Source organism: Lithobates pipiens, unplaced genomic scaffold (genome assembly GCF_037356315.1).
Source record: "Lithobates pipiens isolate NorthernLeopardFrog02 unplaced genomic scaffold, aLitPip1_a1.2 Scaffold_28, whole genome shotgun sequence".
NCBI lineage: Eukaryota > Metazoa > Chordata > Amphibia > Anura > Ranidae > Lithobates > Lithobates pipiens.
Window position 1 is genome coordinate 53,845,978 of NW_027507789.1, and position 25,886 is coordinate 53,871,863.

Consider the following 25,886-nt stretch of genomic DNA (forward strand, 5'->3'; position numbering starts at 1 on the left):
CACGCAGACAGCATGCACAATCTCCTACAACTGACTGCAAGCTCTATTTAAAACTAGCAAGATAGCTAGCTATATAGGTGGATATAGCGGTGTATACTGGGTTCAGGGCACGCAGACAGCACGCACAATCTCCTACAACTGACTGCAAGCTCTATTAAAAAAGAGAAATATAGCTAGCTATATAGGTGGATATAGCAGTGTATACTGCGGTCAGGGCACGCAGACAACAGCCACTACAGAAGAGCAAGAACGCAAAATCGTCCGATAACGATCGGTGTATCCTGTGTTGAAGGTACACAGAACACCCACTAACTCATACAGACGCCAACACACTACACAAGGCCGCGGCGCTGGCGGCCTTATATAGTGTGGGGCGTGTACTACACAGCCTGAGCTATGATTGGCCAAAGGCATCCTGCCTGTGGCCAATCATGGCTCTCCTCGCTGCCGGCGCTGTGATTGGCCAAGCATGCGGGGTCACAGTGCATGCTTGGCCAGTCATGAGCCAGCAATGCACTGCGATGGCGCAGTGCATTGTGGGCCGTGAGCGCCACACGAATTTGGCGCGAACGGCCCATAACGTTCGGAATTCGCCGAACGAACATCTGATGATCGAGTCGAACGTATGTTCAACTCGAACACGAAGCTCATCCCTAGTTACCACCAAGAACGTGAATGAATTTTATTGGGATTTTTGTGATAGACCAACACAGTGGCACATAATTGGAAGTGGAAGGAAAATTATAAATGGTTTTCAATTTTTTTTACAAATAAATATTTGAAAAGTGTATTTGTATTTGTGCATTTGTATTCAGCCCCCTGAGACATTGTAGAACCACCTTTCACTGTACTTAGAGCTGCAAGTCTTTTTGGGGATGTCTCTACAAGCTTTGCACATCTAGTGTGAAATTTTTGCCCATTTTTCTTTGCAAAATAGCTCAAGCTCTGTCAGATTGGATAGAGAGGGTCTATGAACAGCAATTTTCATGTCTTGCCACAGATTCTCAATTGGATTTAGGTCTGGACTTTGACTGGGGCATTCTAACACATGAATATGCTTTGATCTAAACCATTCCATTGTAGCTCTGGCTGTATGTTTAGAACCTCCACCCCAGTCTCAAGTCTTTTGCAGACTGTAACTGGTTTTCTTCTAAGATTGTCCTGTATTCTCTTGCTTTGTACTGTATTTGGCTCCGTCCATCTTCCTATCAATTCCTGTTCCTGCTGATGAAAAGCATTCCCACAACATGATGCTGCCACCACCATGTTTAACCACTTACAGACCGGAACATTTTGCTGGTCAAAGACCAGACCACTTTTTGCTATTTGGCACTGCGTCTCTTTAACTGACAATTGCACGGTCGTGCGACGTGGCTCCCAAACAAAATTGACATCCTTTTTTCACCACAAATAGAGCTTTCTTTTGGTGGTATTTGATCACCCCTGCGGTTTTTATTTTTTGCGCTATAAACAAAAATAGAGCAACAATTTTGAAAAAAACATATTTTTTTACTTTTTGTTATAATAACTATCCCCCAAAAATATATATATAAAAAATTTTTTCCCTCAGTTTAGGCTGATACGTATTCTTCTACATATTTTTGGTAAAAAAAAATCGCAATAAGCGATTGATTGGTTTGCGCAAAAGTTATAGCGTTTACAAAATAGGGGATAGTTTTATGGCATTTTTATTAATAATTTTTTTTTTTTACTAGTAAATGCGATTTTTATTGTGACTGCGACATTATGGCGGACACATCGGACATTTTTGTCATTTATACAGCAATCACTGCTATATACAGTACAGACCAAAAGTTTGGACACACCTTCTCATTCAAAGAGTTTTCTTTATTTTCATGACTATGAAAATTGTAGATTCACACTGAAGGCATCAAAACTATGAATTAACACATGTCCAATTATATACTGAACAAAAAAGTGTGAAACAACTGAAAATTTGTCTTATATTCTAAGTTCTTCAAAGTAGCCACCCTTTGCTTTGATTACTGCTCCGCACACTCTTGGCATCTCTGTTGATGAGCTTCAAGAGGTAGTCACCCGAAATGGTTTTCACTTCACAGGTATGCCCTGTCAGGTTTAATAAGTGGGATTTCAAGCCTTATAAATGGGGTTGGGACCATCAGTTGTGTTGTGCAGGAGGTGGATACAGTACACAGCTGATAGTCCTACTGAATAGACTGTTAGACTTTGTATTATGGCAAGAAAAAAGCAGCTAAGTAAAGAAAAAGGAGTGGCCATCATTACTTTAAGAAATGAAGGTCAGTCAGTCCGAACAATTGGGAAAACTTTGAAAGTGTCCCCAAGTGCAGTGGCAAAAACCATCAAGCACTACAAAGAAACTGGCTCACATAACGACCGCCCCAGGAAAGGAAGACCAAGAGTCACCTCTGCTGCGAACGATAAGTTCATCCGAGTCACCAGCCTCAGAAATCGCAGGTTAACAGAAGCTCAGATTAGAAAACAGGTCAATGCCACACAGAGTTCTAGCAGCAGACACATCTCTAGAACAACTGTTAAGAGGAGATTGTGTGAATCAGGCCTTCATAGTAAAATAGCTGCTAGGAAACCACTGCTGAGGACAGGCAACAAGCAGAAGAGACTTGTTTGGGCTAAAGAACACAAGGAATGGACATTAGACCAGTGGAAATCTGTGCTTTGGTCTGATGAGTACAAGTTTGAGATCTTTGGTTCCAACCACCGTGTCTTTGTGCGACGCAGAAGAGGTGAACGGATGGACTCTACATGCCTGTTTCCCACCGTGAAGCATGGAGGAGGTGTGATGGTGTTAGGGTGCTTTGCTGGTGACATTGTTGGGGATTTATTCAAAATTGAAGGCATACTGAACCAGCATGGCTACCACAGCATCTTGCAGCGGCATGCTATTCCATCCGGTTTGCGTTTAGTTGGGCCATCATTTATTTTTCAAATAGGACAATGAGCCCAAACACACCTCCAGGCTGTGTAAGGGCAATTTGACCAAGAAAGAGAGTGATGGGGTGCTGCGCCAGAGGACCTGGCCTCCACAGTCACCGGACCTGAACCCAATCGAGATGGTTTGGGGTGTGCTGGACAGCAGAGTGAAGGCAAAAGGGCCAACGAGTGCTAAGCATCTCTGGGAACTCCTTCAAGACTGTTGGAAAGCCATTTCAGGTGATTACCTCTTGAAGCTCATCAACAGAATGCCAAGAGTGTGCGGAGCAGTAATCAAAGCAAAAGGTGACTACTTTGAAGAACCTAGAATATAAGACATATTTTCAGTTGTTTCACACTTTTTTGTTCAGTATATAATTGGACGTGTGTTAATTCATAGTTTTGATGCCTTCAGTGTGAATCTACAATTTTCATAGTCATGAAAATAAAGAAAACTCTTTGAATGAGAAGGTGTGTCCAAACTTTTGGTCTGTACTGTAAATGCAGTGATTCCTGTGTAAATGACACTGGCAGTGAAGGGGTTAACCAGTGGGTGGCAGTGTAGGGGTTAAGTGTTCCTAGGGGTGTGTTACTAACTGTGGGGGGCTGGACTTTCATTTAGTGAACACTGATCTCTGCTCCAATCACATGGAGCAGAGATCAGCGTCACTAGTTGCTAGGCAGAATGGGGAAATGCTATTTACAATGGCATTTCTCCATTCAGCCACCCCATGAGACGATCGTGGGGTATGCTCCGCGACCGGACTCACGGGGGACCCGACCAGCACGGGAGCGTGCCGCAAAATTAAAGGGACGTACAGGTATGCCCATTTGCCTGCCTGTGCCATTCTGCCGACGTACATCGGCGTGCGCTGGTCGGGAACTGGTTAATGGTGTGTTCAGAGTGATGTGCAGTGTTAGTTTTCCGCCACACATAACGTCTTGCTTTTAGGTCAAAAAGATCAGTTTTGGGCTCATCTGACCAGAGCACCTTCTTCCACATGTTTGCTGTGTCCCCAGGGGAGGGCTGGGCCAGGGGGCAGGGATGCAATTGCCCCCTGGGCTGCTCTGATACGCAGTGGCAAAGGCTGCTGTGTCGTCAGCTCAAAACCGCAACATGCACAGTTCTTGAGCTGGCCGAGTCCAGTACTGTGAGCCAGCGATGTCTTCATGTCAGGGCTGACAGTCTGTGTTACACAGCACAGCCCCGCCCAGCCCCTCCCTACTCCACACCATTGGTTGGCAGAGGCTGGACCTGCTCTCTGCTCAATCTGAGCAGTTGGCTGGAATCCAGTGAGGCTCCTGGGAGGCTGGGACCATCCAAGTAAGTGAGCTCCTCCTCTCTGCAGCCAAAGAGTTTTTTTCTAGCAGCCTGTGCCAGTACCTTGCTCTCCTAGGGCTAGGTGGTATGATGAGGGCTCTCACTGACATGCTGCAGTTTGGCTGCAGTGCTGGTGTACTGGCAGTCATCCTGCATGTTGCCCCTGGGACAGAGGATGCACATTTTTACTGCATGTTCTGAAAGTGCACAAAACGTCCTGCACTTTCAGAACATGCAGCAACAATGAGTAACCTAAAAGAAGTCTGAGGGGGTGTGACACCCGCCAGTACACCCGCACTGCAGCCAAACCGCAGCACACCAGTGTGAGCCTAAATGCTTGTATTCACTTGCAGGAGCCACTGCCACTCCTCTGAAAGGTGATCCATGCTCAGGTCACTTTTCAGAGGCATTTGACAGGCAGTGAATAGTTGATATCACATTTCATCCCTGCCTGCTTTAACCCCCCGAAATGCCAATCCCTGCAGGTAATGACACAGTTCACTTTGAACTCCACCTTATTTCCATTACTCTCTGTAGGTATTAGATGTGGTCTCACCTTTTTGTTTGCACATCTAATACCAAAGGATACTTTCACACTGGGGCGATGTGGGCGGTAGTGGTACAGCGCTGCTCGTTTTAGTGGCGCTTTATCATTGTTTTAGTGGTGCTAGCGGGGCACTTTTAACCCCCACTAGTGGCCAAAGAAAGTGTTAAAAAGGGCCGTGTTGCATTCATTTCAATAGGCTGGGCACCTCTCCCAAACCGCCCCAATAATGCTGCTTGCTGGACTTTTCAGAATGTCCTTCAAGCGCACCGCCCCAGTGGGAAACCTGGGGTGGCATAAGAAGCGCTTTACAGGTGCTATTTTTTAGCACTAAAACGCCTGTACAGCGCCTTTAGTGTTAAAGGACCCTAAAGAGAGTTTTGGAAATAAGGTGGAGTTTAAAGTGAATTTCTACACCTAAGTGGAGCCCCCCTTTCAGAAGATTTGAGGATATTACTAAACCCAGAGACTGGTGGACTTAGGCCACAATAGACAGATTGAAATTTTGCCGGTTCAGCAGACATTTCAATCTATCTCTGTGCAGACTGGTTGTACAGAATTTGACTCCATCAACTGACAGTACAACCAGTGTGTCTTTATGTTTTTTAGCGATCAGTGCTGGCTGCTATAGCTGCCAGCAGTGATCTCTGTATTCTGATGGCTTGGAAACTTTCACCTCAGAGCACACACCGACACACGGCTCTTACGGAAGCTTGGTAATTCAAGTTCTGGGCTTCCCTAACATTACAGCCCTGTGGGGCTGTGACCAAGTCTGGGCAAGAGCTGGGATATGACATTACTTACCTCATATCCCTGCCACTCCTAAACCTACTCCACTGCAGCACCAGGCCCAAAATGCCCTTAATCTGGCCTGTGCTCCAGCATGCGTCTGCATGTGCATTTCTTACTATCCGCAATTGAGACAGGAGGAACCTGCACCCTGGTGACAGCACAGTCTTTAGTCTTCATCTTCCTGCAGCCTCATTGGTCTGTGTACTGTGTGTGGGGAAGGGGCCAGCTCTTTTTCTCAGTCTCTCTGGGGGCAATCATGCAGTCTCGTTCTGAGAGACTGCTCCATTCTCTGAGAGACTGCTCCACTTCACACTGCCTATACAGAGACTGACTGCTTCACAGTGCCTGCACAGAAAGTGACTGCTCTCTCTGTGCAGGCAGTGTCAAGCGAGGTCTGTGCAGGCAGTGTGAAGCGGGGTCTCTCTCTGTGGAGGCAGTGTGAAGCGGGGTCTCTCTCTGTGGAGGCAGTGTGAAGCGGGGTCTCTCTCTGTGGAGGCAGTGTGAAGCGGGGTCTGTGCAGGCAGTGTGAAGCGAGGTCTCTCTCTGTGGAGGCAGTGTGAAGCGGGGTCTCTCTCTGTGCAGGCAATGTGAAGCAGTCTCTCTCTGTGGAGGCAGTGTGAAGCAGTCTCTCTCTGTGGAGGCAGTGTCAAGCAGTCTATCTCTCTTTGGGGCAATGTGGAGCAGTCTCCCTCTCTCTCTGTACAGGGAATGTGGTGTAGATGGGTGGTGAGCTGATTCAGTGGTTCAATGGGCCACTTAACTGGACTTGCCCCCCAGGCCTAAGGCTGCCAGCCCTCCCCTGTGTGTCCCCCTCATGGCTTCTCACAAACTGAGAAAGCCTTCTTATGGCTTTCATTCAACAATGCCTTTCTTCTTGCCACTCTTCCATAAAGGTCAGATTTGTAGAGAGCACGACTATTAGTTGTCCTGTGAACAGATTCTCTCACCTGAGCTGTGGATCTCTGCAGCTTCTCTAGAGTTATCATGGGCCTCTTGGCTGCTTCTCTGATTAATGCTCTCCTTGCCCGACCTGTCAGGTTAGGTGGATGGCCATGTCTTGTTAGGTTTGCAGTTGTGCCATACTCTTTCCATTTTGATGGATTGAACAATGCTCAATGAGATGTTCAAAGTTTGGGATATTTTTTTTATTACCTAACCCTGCTTTAAATTTCATAACTTTATCCCTGACCTGTCTGGTGTGTTCCTTGGCCTTCATGATGCTGTTTGCTCACTAAGGTTTTCTAACAAACCTCTGAGGGCTTCACAGAACAGCTTTATTTATACTGAGATTAAATTACACACAGGTGGACTTTATTTACTAACGAGGTGACTTCTGAAGGCAATTGGTTCCACTATATTTTAGTTAGGGGTATCAGAGTATAGGGGGTTTATAATTTAGTTATATATTAGGATCACATTAAATGTCTGTTTGTAAAAAAAAAAAATCTTATAAATACTTTTAGGTTACAATTAGGTCAAATATTTGTTAACATAAAAATAGAAATTCAATAAAATTGACCCAAAACCAGCTACACACAGAACAAAGAACATTATACAGCCCTATTGCATGGGAACTCCGGGACTGCCAGCTCAGTATGTAGCTCCTATGATAGCACTCAAAATCTCAAGCGGTAGGATAGGAGAATTATACGGTCTCTAAAAACCTCAGGATTTGTTGCATGCTTTATTACTGGTATCGTGATTTTAGCATCTGCTATGCTACAAAAGCTGGCATTATGGAACTAGAACAATCTTGAAAGCAAATTGTCTTGGAAGTTGATTTGATCATTTAGATTCTATTAACTTTTAACAATGATCACTTACCATTAGTCATTATACATTGTGGAAGTTCCATCTGCTTAAAACGAGGTAAATGACAGCAAAAGACATTTATATACATTCGTTTTAAAGTGGAAATTTTTCTGCATCTTGTTTATACTCTGGACTCACTCTGTTTGCATTTTACTATAGTAAAGCCAAGGTTAAGGGTACAAGGATGCTATTAGTGCCTCAAATATGCCCCCAAAATTAAGATTGATTGCTAACAAGTTAATCAAATGACCCCCTATACCAGTGATGGCGAACCTATGGCACGCGTGCCACAGCTGGCACGCAGAGCCATCTCTGTGGGCACGCGAGAGGGTCCTGGTTCACGGTGGGGAGAACATGGCAGCAAACAGCAGCGAGGTGCAGGAAATTAACTGCACGAATGAGTGGGTGGCTCCGCAGCCTCCGCGCGGAAGGCTACAGACCTGAGAGCACGCGAGGGAGAGAAGCAAGCAGCGGCAAGGTGTGGGAAACTGTCTGCACGAGTGAGTGGGCGGCCCCACATTCTCCGCGTGGTAGGCTACAGGCCTGACAGCACGCACGGGAGGGAGAGAAGACCTTCACTGCTTCATTGTATGGCTGAAGAGGGGCGCAGCATCCCTGGCGCCTTCCGGAGCTTGGACTCCTCAAACCTCCTTCAACAGTGAGGCCCGGAGAACAGACTGACCGTGGGCCCAGAAGACAAGGACAGGCAAGAGGCACAGGCTGTGAGGGAGCCGGTGGATGGAACAGGGATGGAGACAGGTACCGGGCACAATTATACACTGAATACCTGCAGACAAAGACTGGGGCAGGAAGGCAGAGCAGGGATTGCAGATAAGGACAGAGCTAGAGGTCTCCCTTTCTCTCAGCTCTCCTCTTTTTCAGCCCCCATGTCCCCCTCTTTCTGCTCCCCCTCTCTCTGTGTCCCCTCTCTCTCTCCCCCCTCTCTCTCTCTCCCCCCTCTCTCTCTCTCTGTCCCCCTCTCTCTCTGTGTCCCCCCTCTCTCTCTGTGTCCCCCCTCTCTCTCTCTCTCTCTGTCCCCCTCTCTCTCTGTCCCCCCTCTCTCTTTCTCTGTGCCCTCCCCTTTATCTCTGTCCCATATCTCTCTCTCTGTCCCATCTCTCTCTCTCTGCCCCCTCTCTCAGCATCTCTCACACTCCTCCCCCTCTGTGTCCCCCCTCTCTCTCTGCCCCCCGTGTGTCCCCCCTCTCTGTGTGTGTCCCCTATCTCTATCTATCTTTCCCCCCTCACTCTCTGTCACCCTTGTCTCTCTCTGTCCTCTCTCTCTCTTTCACTGTGCCCTCCCCTTTATCTCTGTCCCATATCTCTCACACCCTTCCCCCTCTGCCCCCCCTCTCCCTCTCTGTCCCCCTCCCCCTCTCTGTGCCCCCATTTCTCTGTCCCCCCTCTCTCTCTGCCCCCCGTGTGTCCCCCCTCTCTGTGTGTGTGTACCCCATCTCTATCTATCTGTCCACCCCTCACTCTGTCGCCTTTCTCTCTCTGTGTCCTCTCTCTCTCTCACAGCCCCCTTTCTCTCTCTCTCTCACAAACCCCTATCTCACAACCCCCTCTCTCTCTTACACACACCCCCATCTCTCTCACACACCCCCTCTCTTTTGCTCAGCACCCCTCTCTTGTGAATTGCCGTGTTGGCACTTTACAACACAAAACCAACTTATTTATTTCAGTTTGGGCACTCAGACTCAAAGGTTCGCCATCACTGCCCTATACTGTAAGCTACACAGTAGACTGACTGTAAGGCCTTTTTCAAACTGGAAGTAGTTTCTCTCCTTCAGCAGAGCCGTGGCATTTAGGTATTAAGGAGGTGACTCTAGCACCTGCTGAATACGTTTCCTTTTTTTCCCCAGCCAAGGGATTTTGTATAGAACCATTATTCCACAACCACGGGCCAAGCGTTTGGCTTGCAGTTGCGTCACAGCCACATTAACTTCAGTGGGTGAGAATGATAGGCAGTATTACCTGTCAAATTTGCATGCCTGAGAATGCTATGGCTTTGTGTGACCAATTTCACTAATGCCGCATACACACGATCAAATTATCTGGCGAGTCCGCCAGACAATCCGCCCATGTGTGGGCTCCGGCGGGCTTTTTTTTACCAAAAAGTCCGGCGGACTTAGAAAGTAGTTTTGACTCAAAAATTGTCAATACGGCCGTGTGTGTGCTAGTCTGCCGTATTTTTTAAATGAACAGACTTTTCCCGCACGGAGAAAAGTCAGTTCATTTTGAGCGCGGCTCCAGGTAGCCAGGACTAGTAAAGTAAGTCAATGTCGCCACCGAAGAACAAGAAGAAGAGAAGGCAGCGGCGGAGATAGAAGACCGGGCCACCGCATGTAAAAGAGCTGGGAGAAGGCGCGGAGGCCCGGTAAGAAGAACCGAAGAGGGGGACAGGACCCCCGAAGTCGGGAAGAAGAACCCCGGGCTCCTCCGCTAGTAAAAGAGCAGACGATAGCAGAGGAGTCCGGCGAGAAGACCCCGGGAGCTGTGCATTAAATTATTTTTAACCCTTGTGTGTTGTGCTTTATTTACATTTTTTTCGCAGGTGAATGGGTAGGGGTACATTGTACCCCTTACTCATTCACATAGGGTGGGGGCCGGTATCCAGGGGCCCCCTTATAAAAGGGGGCATCCCGGATTCCGATAAGCCCCCCGCCTGCAGACCCCGACAACCAACGGCCAGGGTTGTCAGGAAGAGGCCCTTGTCCTCATCAACATGGGGACAAGGTGCTTTGGGGTGGGGGGGCTGCGCGGCCCCCCTTCCCCAAAGCGCCCCCCCCCCCCCATGTTGAGGGCACGCGGCCTGTTACGGCTCAGAAGGGGGGGGGGGCGCTTGCTCGTCCCCACCCTCTTTCCTGACTGGCTGGGTAGCGTGCTCGGATAAGGGTCTGATATGGACCTGGGGGGACCCTCACGCCATTTTTTCTGCGTAGGGCTTCCCCTTTAAGTCCATACCAGGTGACGGTGCCAGCGATGTATCAATCTCGCCGCCGAAGGCGACATTGACTTCCTTCGCTAGTCCTGGAGCCGCGCTCAAAATGAACGGACTTTTCTCCATGTGTGGGCAAGTCCGTTCATTTCAAAAGTACGGCGGACTATACAGCGGATAGTCCAGCGGACCTAGTCCGCCGGAAAAGTCCCGTGTGTGGGCAGGTCCGCTCGTTCGGACAGTCCGGTGGACTTTACGGCGGTTTGTCCGCCAGACCAAGTCCGCCGGATAGTCTGATCCATGTGTACGCGGCATAAGTTTTAGCATTATGCCATCAGTGCAATAAATACTACTGCATACTGCTGTGCAGCACATACCATTGGCTAATGGTTCCATCAGTCTGTACTACTCCTGCCCTTAGGATAGACATGTGCGATTAGTACATTCGTATGACTACGAAATACAAATTTTTATGCGTAAGAATTCCGTATGAGATACAAAATTTCGTTTACGAATTTCGGATCCAAATTCATAACGAAAATTCGTATTTGTTACAAAAAGTAAACAAACCTAAAAGTTAAAAAAACAGGAAGTCAGCACAGCACAGGGATGGTGGGAACCCCTCATAATGATAAATTCATCATAACGAAAATTCGTAATTGTTACGAAAAGTTAATGAACCTAAAAGTTAAAACCCCAGGAAGTCAGCACAGGGATGGTGGGAACTCTATGGGAATTTATATGGTTACGAATTTCATACGAAATTTCCTTAAGGAATTTTGGATCCAAATTAACAGAAAAATTACTGGTGTTTTGTTCACCAATCAGAAGAAGTCAGCACAGCACAGGGATGGTGGGAACCCCCCATAATGGGCACAGCGGGTGTACACTCAGACCCGGGAACTCAGCACAGGGATGGTGGGGACCCCTCATAATGATAAATTCATCATAACAAACTTTCGTTATTATTACGAAAAGTTAACGAAACTAAAGGTTAAAAACCCAGGAAGTCAACACATCCCAGGGATGGTGGGAACCCCTCATAATGATAAATTCATCATAACGAACTTTTGTTATTTTAACGAAAAGTTTACGAATCTAACGAAAATTTGTATTTTGTGTTAATCCGAATTGAATTTCGTACACGAATTACGAAATACGATTTTTTTTTCATACGGAACGAAACAAAACACATTTTTTGACAGCGCTCATGTCTACCTTTTGCATTTTGTAGATTTTCACTACAGAACGTGTTCCATAGGAAACCATTTTAAATGGACTGTACTGCAAATCTGTAAAATGCAAAAAGCGCCAAAAATGCATAGGTGTGAATCCAGCCTTAGGCTATATTCTAATGGCCTCACTGTAGCAGCCAGGGTGGCCAATTAGTATCAGCATAATCCAGCAAACTATCCCCTGCTATTCGGCCATCTGAATGTGGCCTTAACAGCCCATAGATGATTCAATTTTTGTTCCTTCCAACACAGGTGGAAGGAAATAAAATCAATTGATTCTCCCATTAACACAGTCAGTGTTGATGGGGGAATGTCTTCCACAGTGTTATTGTGTTCTCTGTGGGGTGGGGGTATCACAGGGAGCTTTCCTGTCTGGCAGAACACAATGATTACTGCTAATGGCTATAGCTGCTGGCAGTAATCGAATGTGAAAAATTCGACAGGCTGGTTGTACCCAAGTCAATTGATGGATCGACTTGGGTACAATCAGCCTGCCCATGCAGGCCGAATTTGGATCTGTGTATGGCTGGCTTAAGACTCTTCACCGTTCAACATTTCCATGAGTGTTAATTGCCTATGTCCTCCACCGTGTGCTATGATTCCTTCCCCCGAATCCCCGAATCCGTGTATCATTGCTGTGTAGTGATGGGAGCAGGGGCGGACTGACCATTTGGCCACTCTGGCACTGCCCGAGGGCCCTGGGCCACTAGGGGGCCCAATCAGGGTTGCCAGCCTCAGTAAAACCAAGGACAGTATGTAAAAATCTGTTTTTTTTTACATCTGTCTCTGAAATGTCCATTACCAACATCCTTTTGGTCGAAAAATCCCAAGATTATAGCTGCCCCACCCCTCCAGTACCTTCTCGGCCAATAGAAACATGTCTGTGTATACTGTGTGATTGTATACTGTGTGTGTGTCTACTGTGTGGCCCCATAACCTCTGATTGCCTGGGGGCCCCATAATCTCCTATTGCCTGGGGGCCCCATGAGTTGTCAGTCCGCCCCTGGATGGGAGGGTTGAGGTAGAAGATGGAACCACAGATGAATAGTCAATGCACTACAACACGCCTTTTAATGAACCTACACCATTTTCCCTAATGCAGCACCCCACACCACAGAAAGGGTACAAAGAGTGCCTTGGCTAGGTGCTTTGAGATGCCATATAAAATGAATGCCACTTAGTTCTGTGTTTTAAGATGCTTTGCGGTTATACCCGTTTTACCACAATGCATAGATGTGAATAGAGCCTTGATTATTAATTGCAGGGCATTTTGTGTGCATGGCTGAGCCAGTAAAATCATCTTAAGTACTTAGAATTAAGAGGTTAGACTGATGTTAACTGCTGTGTGAAGACTTTCTGCAGAAATTCCCTTAAAATTCAACTATTTGCAGATATTAAAGGCAAAAATCAATGCAATATAATCATTAATACATCACGAAATGTGTTCTTTGTAAATGCAAGCCATGTAAGTACCTGAATTTTACCAGATATCAGTCTCTTGCAGTCTGCAATACAGTCTGTACAGCAGAGCTCAGTGATGGGGAGGGAGAAGAAGCACATGGAGCCAGTCTGGTGTGTGCTGCAGTGCAAGGAAGATATGATAGGAGGATAAGATAGAATGACAGAGAGATGAGCTCATTAGTGTACTGCTTCTCCTTCACTGTCCAATCACAGAGCGGGACAGGGAAAAGACCTATAAATGAAAATGTAACCACAGCAAAGAAAAATCAGGTCCCCCTCCCAGACAAGATTGTGCTGTGTAACGGAGGCCATATACAGTTTGATTTTTATTTTGATCTGCTCAATGTGCATTTCAATCAATATCCTCTAGATTTTGCTCTATAAAGAGTCATATTGCTGAGTAAGGGAACAGAATTGTGAATTGTGAATAGTATTCTGTATCTTCGTTTTGTTTTATTTATTTATTTATGTATTTTATTTTTTGTGTGGTTACTTAGATTTGTGAGTTATTTACCCAATTTCACTGATCTTCCTCAACCAACAATTACGTTACTAATGTTGACTTTTCATTACGCTTGTTGTATTTGGCTTTTTGTTACTATTGTAATTCTTTACAAAATATTTCAATAAAATATTATGGAATAACAAACAAAATAATCGAATCAGCAAACAATCAAACAGCCAAAACCTCCTACCACTTAGTTTGCAATTAGATGCAGTTAGATGCAATTTTGATCAGATTTGATTGGCCAGTGTGGAATATTATTGATCGTTTGCATCAATCAACAGCACTGAGATACTTTGTTCATGAATATGATCACATTTTTGAGCAATCAGATTATGAGATGACATGGTGGAAACAGAAATGCAATCGATAACATGCAACTGTAATTTGCACTTGTATCTTAAAGTGTAACTCCACCCAAAAGGGGAAGCTCCACTTGTTTGCTTCCTCCCCCCTCCGCTGCCACATTTGTCATCTTTCGGGGGGTGAGGGCAGTAAATAACTGTCAAAACCAGGTGCCTGCTCCCCTTTATGTTTCTGGCCCCTCCTCCTCCCCCCGCTGTCTTCCGAGAGACACACAGTGGACCCAGAAGACAGCGGGACCATTCAGAAAGCACAGCACGACTTACACATGCGCATTAGGAAACAGGCTGTGAAGCTGCGTTTCCCTTAGTGAAAATACTAGCGCCTGTACCCGGAGACGATGGATGGAACGGCTTGGGGCACCGACATCGCGGGCTCCCTGGACAGGTAAGTGTCCTTATATTAAAAGTCAGCAGCTACGGTATTTGTAGCTGCTGACTTTTAATTTTTTCCCCAGGCTTGACCTCCTCTTTAACTATCAATCAAAATCCATCACCTGTGTGTGGCATAGCGATGTGAGAGGTTGTTGACTATAGATCAATTACTTATATCAGAAAGATCAATCAGAAAAAAAAAAAAATCGATTTTGCAAAGCGTGTATGGCCACCATAAGTTTTGAGAGTCTGGACGGACAGAATTATAAATTCTTTGGCTGCTAAAACAGTTACTTTATATGCATCCCATCTTCAACATTACTTAGCATTTGTTGGGTGGTAAGAATGTTTTGTTAATTGTTTTTATAGTGTGGCATATATTTTTTGCAATACATAGTAACATTTTTTTTTTTTTTTTTGCTACAGGTCCTCTTCCAAAAAAAAACAGTACTTGGATTTATATTGTGGTGGTCCTGTTAGTAGTCATCATTGGTCTAGTACTATTCTTCTTTTGTAAGTCCAGAAAATTGATGTCTTACTTCTTATTGTGTACAGTGTGCTTGCCGGCTAATGGAATCACATGTTGGCTTTTTCTGTCTCTCAGAGATTCTCTTTGACAGGCAAAATTGGTTGTAGTCACCCACAAGTCTTACTAACTTCTTGACCAAATGTGTTGGAGCTTTTGATAGGTTGACCTTGGTGGATGTTTGTCTTTTGTTCTAATCTACATAGGGGGTTATTTAAGAAAAGCAAATCCACTTTGCAGTACTTGGAAGTGCAGTCGCTGTAGATCACTGTAGATCTGAGGGGAAGCTCTGAAAGGAGGGGAAGCTCTGCTGATTTTATCATCCAATCATGTGCAAGCTAAAATGCTGTTTTCTAATTTTCCTTGCATGTCCCCCTCAGATCTACAACCACTGCACTTCCAAGTGCACTTCTAAGTGCATTTGCAGTCCACTTGTAGTGCTAAGTGGATTTACTGTTAGTAAATAACCCTCCCAGTATATGTAATGCTCCCAGCGAAGCATGAACAAATAAAAACTGGGGAGTCCAAATATAATAGAAAGACACCTACATTATAGCCTTGTGGGAAGAGCAGGAGCTACAAATTGCTGCAAGAGATTTCTGCTCTGAAGTCTAAGCCCTTGTACACACGGTCGGACATTCCGACAACAAAATCAGTCGGATTTAGTCTGATGGATTTTGTCCGAAACTGGTGTTGTATACACACGGTCGGACAAAGTTGTCGGAAAATCCGATCGTTCAGAACGTGATGACGTTATTTCGTTACAACGGGACTACGTTCAGGCTAGTAGCCAATAGCTTTGGTCTAGGAATTTGATCTTAGCATGTGTGGCACTTTGTCCGATCGGAATTCTCTACATACGATCGGACAAAGTCCGATCGGATCATGTTGTCGGAAAGTTTTATAGCCCAGCTCTTAAACTTGGTCCATCGGATATTCAGACGGAAACAGTCCGATGGAGCCCACACACTGTCGGATTATCCGACAACGCGGTCCGATCGGACATTTTCCATGGGTGTACAAGGGCTAAAAGTCGTATGAAAACCATTTAGTGTCCATCCAATTACATTTATGTTCTGGGCAGCGCTGACTTTTGTAGAAAAACTTAAACCAAACCTTTGCTTGTCCTGAGCAGAGCAAAATAACAGGATGACTTTAAAGTGGAAGTTCAGTGAAATACTAAATATACTTAAATCTACTCTCACAATCATACTAAGCCTATTCTATCTACTTTGCAAAGGAAAGATCAGCATACTTACCTATGCTAAGGGAACTCTGGTCTGGTGACATGATCGGGACCCAGCGCCGGCTTCGGTGAAGAAGAGACCTCAGCGTGAACCGGCTGCAGAGCCTGAGCGATGACATCACTAATAGGTGACACCTATGAGGAATACATTGTTGGCTGTCCCTGCTCTACACTGAAGCCAACGCTGGGACCCGATCATGTGACTGAACCTGAATAGGTAAGTATGGACAGCTTTCCTTTGACAGAGAAGATATTATAGGCTTAGAATGGGGGTGGGAGTAGATTTAAAGTGTTACTGAACCCAGGACCCTGCATTCACTATATCTGGTCTCCCACAGTACACAGAACATGGAAATACAATCATTTTAGTAAATATAAATGGCTAAATACCTTCTCTTATTAGCAGTCTCTGCTAAAAGCTTGTAGGAGGAGTTTTCATCCTGCACTAGCTGACCTATCAGGATGCAGAACCCTGACCCTCTGTCTGGATAGTGCTGATTGGCCCTGTGCTGATCACATGCACTCTCTCTAAAGAAAAAAAAAACTCTCTGGTAATACAAACCAAACTGAGCATGTGCAGCCTGACTCCAGTAACTCTGTCTTATCCAGACATGTTTTGGAGACAGTACAGGAAGGGGAGGATCGGGGAAGACAGGATCAAACAGCCTTTTTACACACTGCAGTGGATTAAACCCTTCAGTTCCAAGGGAGTATAACAATCATACTTTACTGAATATACAGACAACTTTTACTGTTGTTGGTGTAGTAACACTTTAAGTAGTTAGCATTTGGCTGAACTTCCACTTTAAAGTGGTTGTAAACCTTTACATATACCCAGTGAAGTGACAGGCCTCAAGGGATACACAGAGATGAAACAAATGCTCCTACACACGTTGCACCTGTCTATCTCAAGTCGTTTCTTCTCTACACCTGTTCAAAGTCCAGACTTTAAAAAGCTTGTCTAAACTGTCAGAAAAAAAGGGGACAGAGAGATAAAATTACACCCTATAGAGCTCAGTGAGGAGAGCTCTGAGAGCTGATTGGAGGGAAGGGACACACCCCCTTCACACAGCACACAGGAACAGAGGTGAGGCTGTCGGTCAGCTGGAGCTCCCTCCCCTGTCACCATTTTTCTCTTAGTATAAGGAAAACTTGTCAGAAGGGGATCATGCCGATAGCAGAGGAACAAAGCAGTAGACAGAAATTACACTTGGTGCTCTGGCTTGAAACAAGTACGCACTATAGAGGCATATGCTTTGTTCATATTTTATGCCTGAGGTTTAGAACAACTTCAAAGTATAGCCCCCAGCAGCACATACCATTCAGTGGTTGCTTGGTGATTGGCACAATGATGTTACACGTAGACAGAAAAGGAATCAGCCCCATGTAAGCTCTGGCCAGAAATCTGACTTTAGTTTACACAAGCATGTCTCTCCTTAGCCCACTAAAAGGAGCATTGGGGGAGCAAAGCAAAGGTGAGTATGTAAATGTAGGGAGAAGGGGGCATTATTCCAGATAACAAGGATAACTTGCCACAAATTTGTGGTAGTGTTGAATTGCAAGTCTGTTAACTTGCTGCACATTTTCACTGGCAAGTTGTACACTTGCAGAGCACTTGAAGCACAATTTCTAGTTGACACTTTTCCAATTTATAGCACATTTGCGTTGCAAGTCTCTAGCAAGAGCAAAGTTGCAGTGGTGAGTCTACAGCAAGAGCTCTGCAAGTCTATATCATGAAAATTCAGCCACAGTGCCCCCTGTGGTGGGATGACTATTGTACAACATAACTGAACCAGAACTTGCAGCAGACTTGCAGAATGTTTGCAAAGAAAGTTCATCTGGAGTCATGCAATGCGGACTTGCTGCAATTGTGCAACAAACTTGTGAAGCCTGGCAAGTCTAGCAATAGCTTAGCAAGCCATTTTCAAACTTTCAGCACAATTGCTTGCTATCTGGGTATAGTGAGTCTATTGTAAATGTGCAAGTTCACTTTAAGGAAACCTGCACTCAGAGCAAAGTTTTCAACCTTTTTCAGTCACGGTACCTTCCTAAATCCTAAGCACTCCAGACTAAAATGTAAAAAAATTTAAACATTTCTAAAAAAATAAATCTGCATGAGGTAATGCTAATCAAAATAAAAATAAAAAATGTATAAAATTGTACAGAAGCAGCACTTTACACAGTAGGTGTGCAAATACAAAACAGAAAAATGTATATACATAAAACCTGTTGTGCTTCCTCCTTAAAAAAAAAAAAAAACAGCAAAAGTGCAATAAACAACCAAATTATACCATAACTGAATATATAATGTCACATTAAATATATACTGGTGAACACTCCTTTTCCTCTCTCCATGGTCCATTTATGATGTGTTGAGGAGTTGTGATGCCTGCCTGAAGGGGTTCATCTGACATTTACCCCGGATAGTCCTGATACTTTTATGACCTTTATGTTAAAGGTGTGATATCTCCGGGAAGAGGTCGTGTTTAGACCCCTTTCACACCGAGGGCGTTTTGCAGGTGATATAGCGTTAGAAATAGCGTCTGCAATCCGCCCTCAAACTGCTGCTCCATTGTTTCCAGTGTGAAAGCCCCGCAGGCTTTCACACCGGAGTGGTGCGCTGGCAGGACGTCAGTGGGAATGTATGGGGGGGCTCTGATGTGATGGGTAGGGTTGCTAACCTCATCCCTTTAAAAACAAACACATATTCATTTCACTGTGGCTGATTAAGGTGGTAATTAAACTCACTTGGATCCTTATCTGCATCAAATTAGCCTCAGAACCTGTGTAATTCATATGTGTTTGGGTTTCAAGGGATAAGGTGGCAGCCCTAGCCATCACATTCCCGCTATACATGAGAGCCCCCTATCACATCAGAGTACCCCTTTAACTGAGTCCACCCAACACATCAGAGTCCATCCATTACCATAGGGTGTCGCCATGACATCACAGTCCTCACAACACAGTCCAGTCATCACATCAGTGTTCCCCATCATAGAGCCCCCCAATCCCAGAGTACTCCCATCATGGAATCCAGTCATGACATCAGAGTCCCCCATAATAGAGCCCCCAATCCCAGAGTCCTCCCATCACAGAGCCCCCAGTAACACAGTCCCTCTTCATACCATATATTACCAAAAGTATTGGCGCCACCTGTCTTTACACGCACATGAAGTTTAATGGCATCCCAGTCTTAGTCTGTAGAGTCCAATATTGAGTTGGCCCACCCTTTACAGCTATAACAACTTCAACTCTTCTAGGAAGACTGTCCACAAGGTTTAGGAGTGTGTCTATGGGAATGTTTGACTATTCTTCCATTTATGAGGTCAGGCACTGATGTTGGATGAGAAGGCCTGGTTCACATTCTCCATCCTAATTCATCCCAAAGGTGTTCTATCGGGTTGAGGTCAGGACTCTGTGCAGGCTAAGTTAAGTTTCTCCACCCCAAACTCACTCATCCCTATCTTTATGGACCTTGCTTTGTGCACTGGTCTGCAGTCATGTTGGAACAGGAAGGGGCCATCCCCAAACTGTTCCCAGAAAGTTGGGAGCATGAAATTGTCCAAAATGTCTTGGTATGCTGAGGCCTAAGAGTTCCCTTTACTGGAACTAAGGGGCCAAGCTCAACCCCTGAAAAAAAAAACCCATATCATAATCCACCCTGATTTGGACCAGTGCACAAAGCACCTCTGACTTCAACCCAATAGAACACCTTTGGGATGAATTAGAGTGGAAGCTGCGAGCCAGGCCTTATCGTGCACATCAGTTCCTGACCTCACAAATGCGTTTCTGGAAGAATGGTCAAACATTCCCATTGACACACTCCTAAATCTTATGGACAGCCTTACCAGAAGAGTTGAAGCTGTTATAGCTGCAAATGGTGGGCCAACTCAATATTGAACCCTACGGACTAAGAATGGGATGCCATTAAAGTTTGTGTGTGTAAAGGCAGGTGTCCCAATACTTTTGCTAATATAGTTTATCAGAGCCCTACCCTTTGACTGCAGCAGCATAGTGGAAGGTGGGAGCTGGAGCTGGTCTGGAGAAGGCAGACGTCTGTGCTCTACTGAATGCTGAGAGCGCCCCTACATGCCATCTGCCCTGGATCCGCGTAGTGAATTGCCATGGTGAGGGTGGGCCAACACCATAGCAACAAATGATGCCATGCATCCTGGCCCCAGAGCATCATTGGTTGTTATGAGGCTGATCCATGGCAAATTATGCCCCATGCTCGCCATCTTGAGAAACAAAGACTTAAAGGAATATGTGGACTGCTGTTGCTGACTCGCTTTTTTATTTTTTTATTGTTTGCCTAGCCTGTCATGCTGACTAGTGGCTTCCAGACTTTCTAATTCACTAACCTGCAATATAAGTATAAAGTTCAGGGGCAGGGTTGCCAACAGTCAGTAAATTTACAGACAGTTTGTAAAAATCTGTGATTTTTTACAACTGTCTGTAAACATCAGGGGCTGATAATTTGTTATGTTGTGTTTACTTTTTAAGTGTAAATCAGGCAAATTACTTGTTATGGGTTTTGCTATTGTTTTAATATTGTGTTTATACAGTTTAAATATCAGTTTTCTTTGTTTAGTTCTGTAATTTTTCACAATGTCAGTAAAAATTGCTCCGTCAGAAAACTTGCCATGTTTTGTCAGTAAAAAAAATGCTGTGGGAGGTTGGCAACACTGTTCAGGGGTTCAGACTTTAATTGCTACATAATTGTTCCAGGGCGATGGTTCAGAAAGTATTGAACCCAAAGACAGCCAGGCAACTCGTTTTCCCTTGGGGATGTAATCAATGATGGCCTTTATTGTTTCTTAGTACAAATTTCCTTGAACCCCACATTGTTCTGCAAATAATGTGTTGTGTTGAGTCCAGTGAGGTTTCAATATTAAATAGAGCTGCACGATTAGTCGTCAAGAATCGCTATCGCGATTTTTTTCCCTGTTGCGATCTTAACAAAAGTGTTTCACGATTCTTTCTATGCAAAGAATTCCCTCTGCTCTTCTGAAGCCACAGCCCTCAAAAGAAAGGAAGAAAAAAAAAAACGTGCAGTCTGCCAAGAATCACAACATTCTTTAGCAGTGGAACTAAGTATAAACATTGTAACAATTTGTCAAAGGAATAGACTTTGTGTGTAAATGAGGAAATTTTAACCAAACTTTTTTCTGACATTTGTTGGTTTCAAGTTTCAAGTTAAAATCATTTTTTTTTTTTTGCTCTAAAATTTCTTAGAACCCCCAAACATTATATATATTTTTTAGTAGAGACCCTAGAGAATAAAATGGTGGCCGTTGCAATATTTTATGTCATACTGTATTTGTGCAGCGGTCTTTCAAATGCAATTTTTTGAGAAAAAATGACTTTAAAGAATAAAAAAACAAAAAAAAACTAACCAGCAAGTTAGCCCAATTTTTTTTGGTATAATGTGAAAGATTTTTGCGAGAATCGTGAGCGAATCGTGATCTTTTTATTCTAAGCAAACAAATCGTGATTCTCATTTTGCCCAGAATCGTGCAGCGCTTATGCCCTGTACACACATTCCGACCACAAAATCCGTCGGATTTTTTCAGACGGATTTTGTCCGAAACTGGTGTTGCATACACACGGTCAGACAAAGTTGTCAGAAAATCCGATCGTTCGGAACGAGGTGACGTTCATTGCGTACGACGGGACTACGTTCAGGCTAGTAGCCAATAGCTTTGTTCTCGTAATTTGATCTGAGCATGCGTGGCACTTTGTCCGTCGGAATTCTCTACAAAAGATCGGAAAAAGTCACATCGCATTTTTTTTGGCAGAAAATTTTAGATTCTGCTCTCAAATTGTTTCCGTCGGAATTTCCGACGGAAAAAGTCCGATAGAGCCCACACACGATTGGGTTTTCCGACAATATAATCCAATCAGACCTTTTCTGAATTTCCGACCGTGTGTACAGGGCATAGTATTACATGACCAAAATAAAAATCCTTGTCACTGTGATAAAGATTTATAACTGCAGGACCCAGCCTTAGTTTTTTGCCAGTAACAAACAGAGAGGCATTTATATAACAATGGCGACATTACATAGACAATGTAAAGCTCTATGCTTGGCAAAGGCTTTTTTAAGGAATTTATTCCATGCCTATTTCCTAATGTGCAGTAGCTGAGCCATTGAGCTTTGGTCTGCCTGATGCTGTTACACTGTGTTTGCATGTACTGTGCTGCTGAGTCTGTTTTCAGCCTGCAGGTGGCACTGTTGCTTGCTCTGTCCAGGAACAATGCAGCTTGTTGATGAAAACACTCCATGCACAGCAATATAGCAGAAAGAGGATCTGCTTACAGCTTCATACAGCAACATTGTGCCACTGTTTACACTATAGTCAGCTTTGAAAATAAGCTTTGAATTGCCTACAGAAGATTAAGACTACTTTAATTTTATCCAAGCGTAGCCACGGTGCACCAGACCACCTGATTTCTTTAACCGCTTGAGCCACGGTATGATTTACCCCCTTCCTGACCAGAGCACTTTTTGCGATTCGGCACTACGTCAATTTAACTGACAATTGCGCGGTCGTGTGACGTTGCACCCAAACAAAATTGACGTCATTTTTTCCCCACAAATAGAGCTTTCTTTTGGCGTTATTTTATCACCTCTGTGGTTTTTATTTTTTGCGCTATAAACAAAAAAAAGTGTCAATTTTGAAAAAAAGCTTTATTTAATAAACATCCAGAAAAAATGTATAAAAAAAATAATAATTTTTTCTCAGTTTAGGCCGATTCTGTATTCTACATAATTTTGGTAAAAAAAAAAATCTCTCTGATTTTTATCGTGACTGCGACATTATGGTGGACACATCGGACACTTTTGACACCATTTTGGGACCATTGTCATTTATACAGCGATCAGTGCTATATGCACCGATTACTGTGCAAATGGCAATGGCAGGGGTTAAACACTAGGGGGTGATCAACGGGTTAATTGTGTCCTAGGGAGGTGTTCTAACTGTGGGGGGAATGTGCTTCCACTTACATGACAGCGATCACTGCTTCCAATGACAGGGAGCAGTAGATCCCTGTCATGTCACTAGGCAGAAAGGGGAAATGCCTCGTTTACAAAGGCATCTCCCTGTTCTTCCTCTCCATGACACGATCACGGGCCTCCGGCGGACATAGAATTCGCAGGACCGCACGCATCTGCTGCGTGCTCCGTAACCGTGCGCACCCACAATGCTGCGATTTAAAGGGAACATAGCTCTACGCCCATTTGCCCAGCCATGCCATTGTGCCGACGTACATCGCCGTGCTCTGGTCGACTATTGGTTAAGTATCTTTCCCCACTATACGTTAGCTAATATGACAATATTGAATAGAATGCATTCCCTCTTAAAGACATGCTAAACTCATAGTTTAGTGTCACTGTAACCTCTTGACTGCCCCACGTACATATACTACTGACACTTCTGGATCTGGGGCCGTGTGTGCTTCCGGCAACCCGCACTCGATGACCGCCAGGACCCACCAATCGTTTGGGACACAGGCACAACGGCAGTCTGCCTGTGTAAACAAGGCAGACCACCGTTCTGTGTGAGGGGATTGTACTGATCCTGTGTTCCTGCTAAGCAGGAACACAGATCTTTACCTTCTTCTAGTCCAAACACCTCCCCCACAGTCAGCAAGCACAGCCTAGGCATACATTTAACCCTTCTGACTTTTTTTTTAAAGATTTTTATTAGCAGAAAATATAGTTCACATACAAAATGCCAGATAAATGTAAAACAGATCAAAGAACTTTATACATTTCAAAATAACCAGCCTGAAGGGTCGGCATCTCACATCATAAGACTCCTACCGGAATCACATATCCGACACCTGTTATCTATAAAGTCTGCTTCTTTTTTTTAAAATTAGGAACAAACAAAACTGTGTACCCCATCCAATACTCTGGAAACCCCCCCACAAGGGCCACGAACACCCTAGAAAAACCAAGGAGCTTGACCACTCCGCTGTGTAGGTCAAACTATATACATAAACCATGGGCAATTGCAGATGGAGTAAACTACTCCAGAATCCCATAATTTATAACTGTGTGCAGTACTTTTATGCCGCGTACACATGACCGGACTTTCTGTCAGACTAGGTCCGACGGAATCAGTCCGTCGGACAATACGATCGTGTGTGGGCTAATCTGATCATTTCTCACTAAAAAATCAGACGGACGTAGAAATAGAACATGTTTCAAATCTGTCCGACGGACTCAATTCCTATCGGGAAAACCGTTCGTCTGTATGCTGGTCCGACAGACTAAATACGACGCAAGGGAAGCTATTGGCTACTGGCTATTGAACTTCCTTTTTTAGTCCCGTCTTACGTCATGTTCAAAACGAAAGGACTTTCAAACAGACTTAGTCCGTTCCTGTGTGATCAAGTCCATTCATTCGGAAGTCCGTCGGAACTCCGCTGAAAGTCCATCTGACCTTTTCTGACGGAAAGTCCGATCGCGTGTACGCAGCATTATCCTAACTTCAGGCTATGGCTTACAAAAGAACACATTTATCATGCAGCATCTCCTCCCCTCCTTTACCACTCATGGATTCACATCCCGCTCCAGCATATCTTTCGAGTCCACCCACCAAAATCACACCTTCCTAAAATTGTTGGGAGAGTCCTGCGCCTCATACATCATATGATACTAAATAATGTCATCATTTATGACCTTCATCCACATCCCTAACTTCAACACCATAGACCAAGGCCTTATCTTGGTACATTCCAATACCATATGGAGAAAAGTCTCTTCATCCCCCAGGCATTTGTGACAAGTCATAGCGTCCCTCTTACGCATTCACAATAATCTAACCAGCGTATAGTACATCTGATGGAGGTACCTAAGCTAAATTATCCTATCCGTCGAAGATATGACCGTAGCAAGATAAGTATCATGGACCTCCTGCCACAGCTCATCCGACAACTCAGGTGCAAAGGCTATCCATCTAGATTTTGCCCTACCTATCAACCCATGATCCCCAGGTCCCACCGCCTGGTAATACCTAGAAATCCTCTTAGGGTCCAATAGGGTAGTTTCCAAAGAGGTATTTTGAACCTGCACTTCCCCTCCCCAAACTGCTCTACTGCCACATGATGCATTTGAGCATATCTGAAGCGCCAGGTCCTGGGTATCCCAAACTGGTCCCTCAGTTGATCAAAAGTGCATATCTTACCTTCCTGATATATATGATGTAGGTACTTTATCCCAAATTGGGCCCACACAGAGCCACCCTCAAATTTGTGGAACTCCGTCAAAGACATATTACACCATAGCGGGCTATTAGGAGAGAGCCCTAAAAGCGCATCTCCCACCTGCTGGGAACAAATGGGAAAAATCCTACCAGGAAATGCCATCACAGAGACCACCCTCCTACCCAGGACACCCCTCCTATAATAAATATTTAAAAGGGTCTCCTGGGAAGTGGCCACCACAGCTTCTAGCAACATAGTTTCTGGGGTAGAAATCACTAGTGTAAGAAGGACAGTTGAGAGGCAAATTAGTATGAATGTAAATCCGGGAGGGCTAAGCCCGCCATAGTAATGGACAGTTTCAACATAGCTATAGATAACTGAGGAGAGCGAGATCCCCACAAAAAAACCCATCACAATAGTCTATGCCCCAGAAGACTTGCTTTGGCACAAAAACTGAAGAATTCGAGAGAATGTGCAAGAATTTAGGAAGAAAAATAATTTTAAATAGATTTATTCGACCCATCATCGTAAGTGGTAGACTATGCCATTTTTGCACCTTCTCGTGAAAGGCCCCTATAATCTGTGTCAAGTTGACCTCCAAAAACTTAGACATGAGGAG

The 25,886-nt window shown here is 44.6% G+C and overlaps 1 protein-coding gene across 2 annotated transcripts in view; it reads left to right on the forward strand.

Moving 5' to 3' along the window:
• Positions 1–25,886, forward strand: part of CD40 (CD40 molecule) — a 170,341-nt gene that overhangs the window by 134,999 nt on the left and 9,456 nt on the right. For both annotated transcript variants that reach the window (XM_077459246.1, XM_077459247.1), the window contains exon 8: positions 14,706–14,792. In XM_077459246.1, the coding sequence (XP_077315372.1) occupies positions 14,706–14,792 (87 nt within the window). The remainder of the gene's footprint in view (positions 1–14,705; positions 14,793–25,886) is intronic.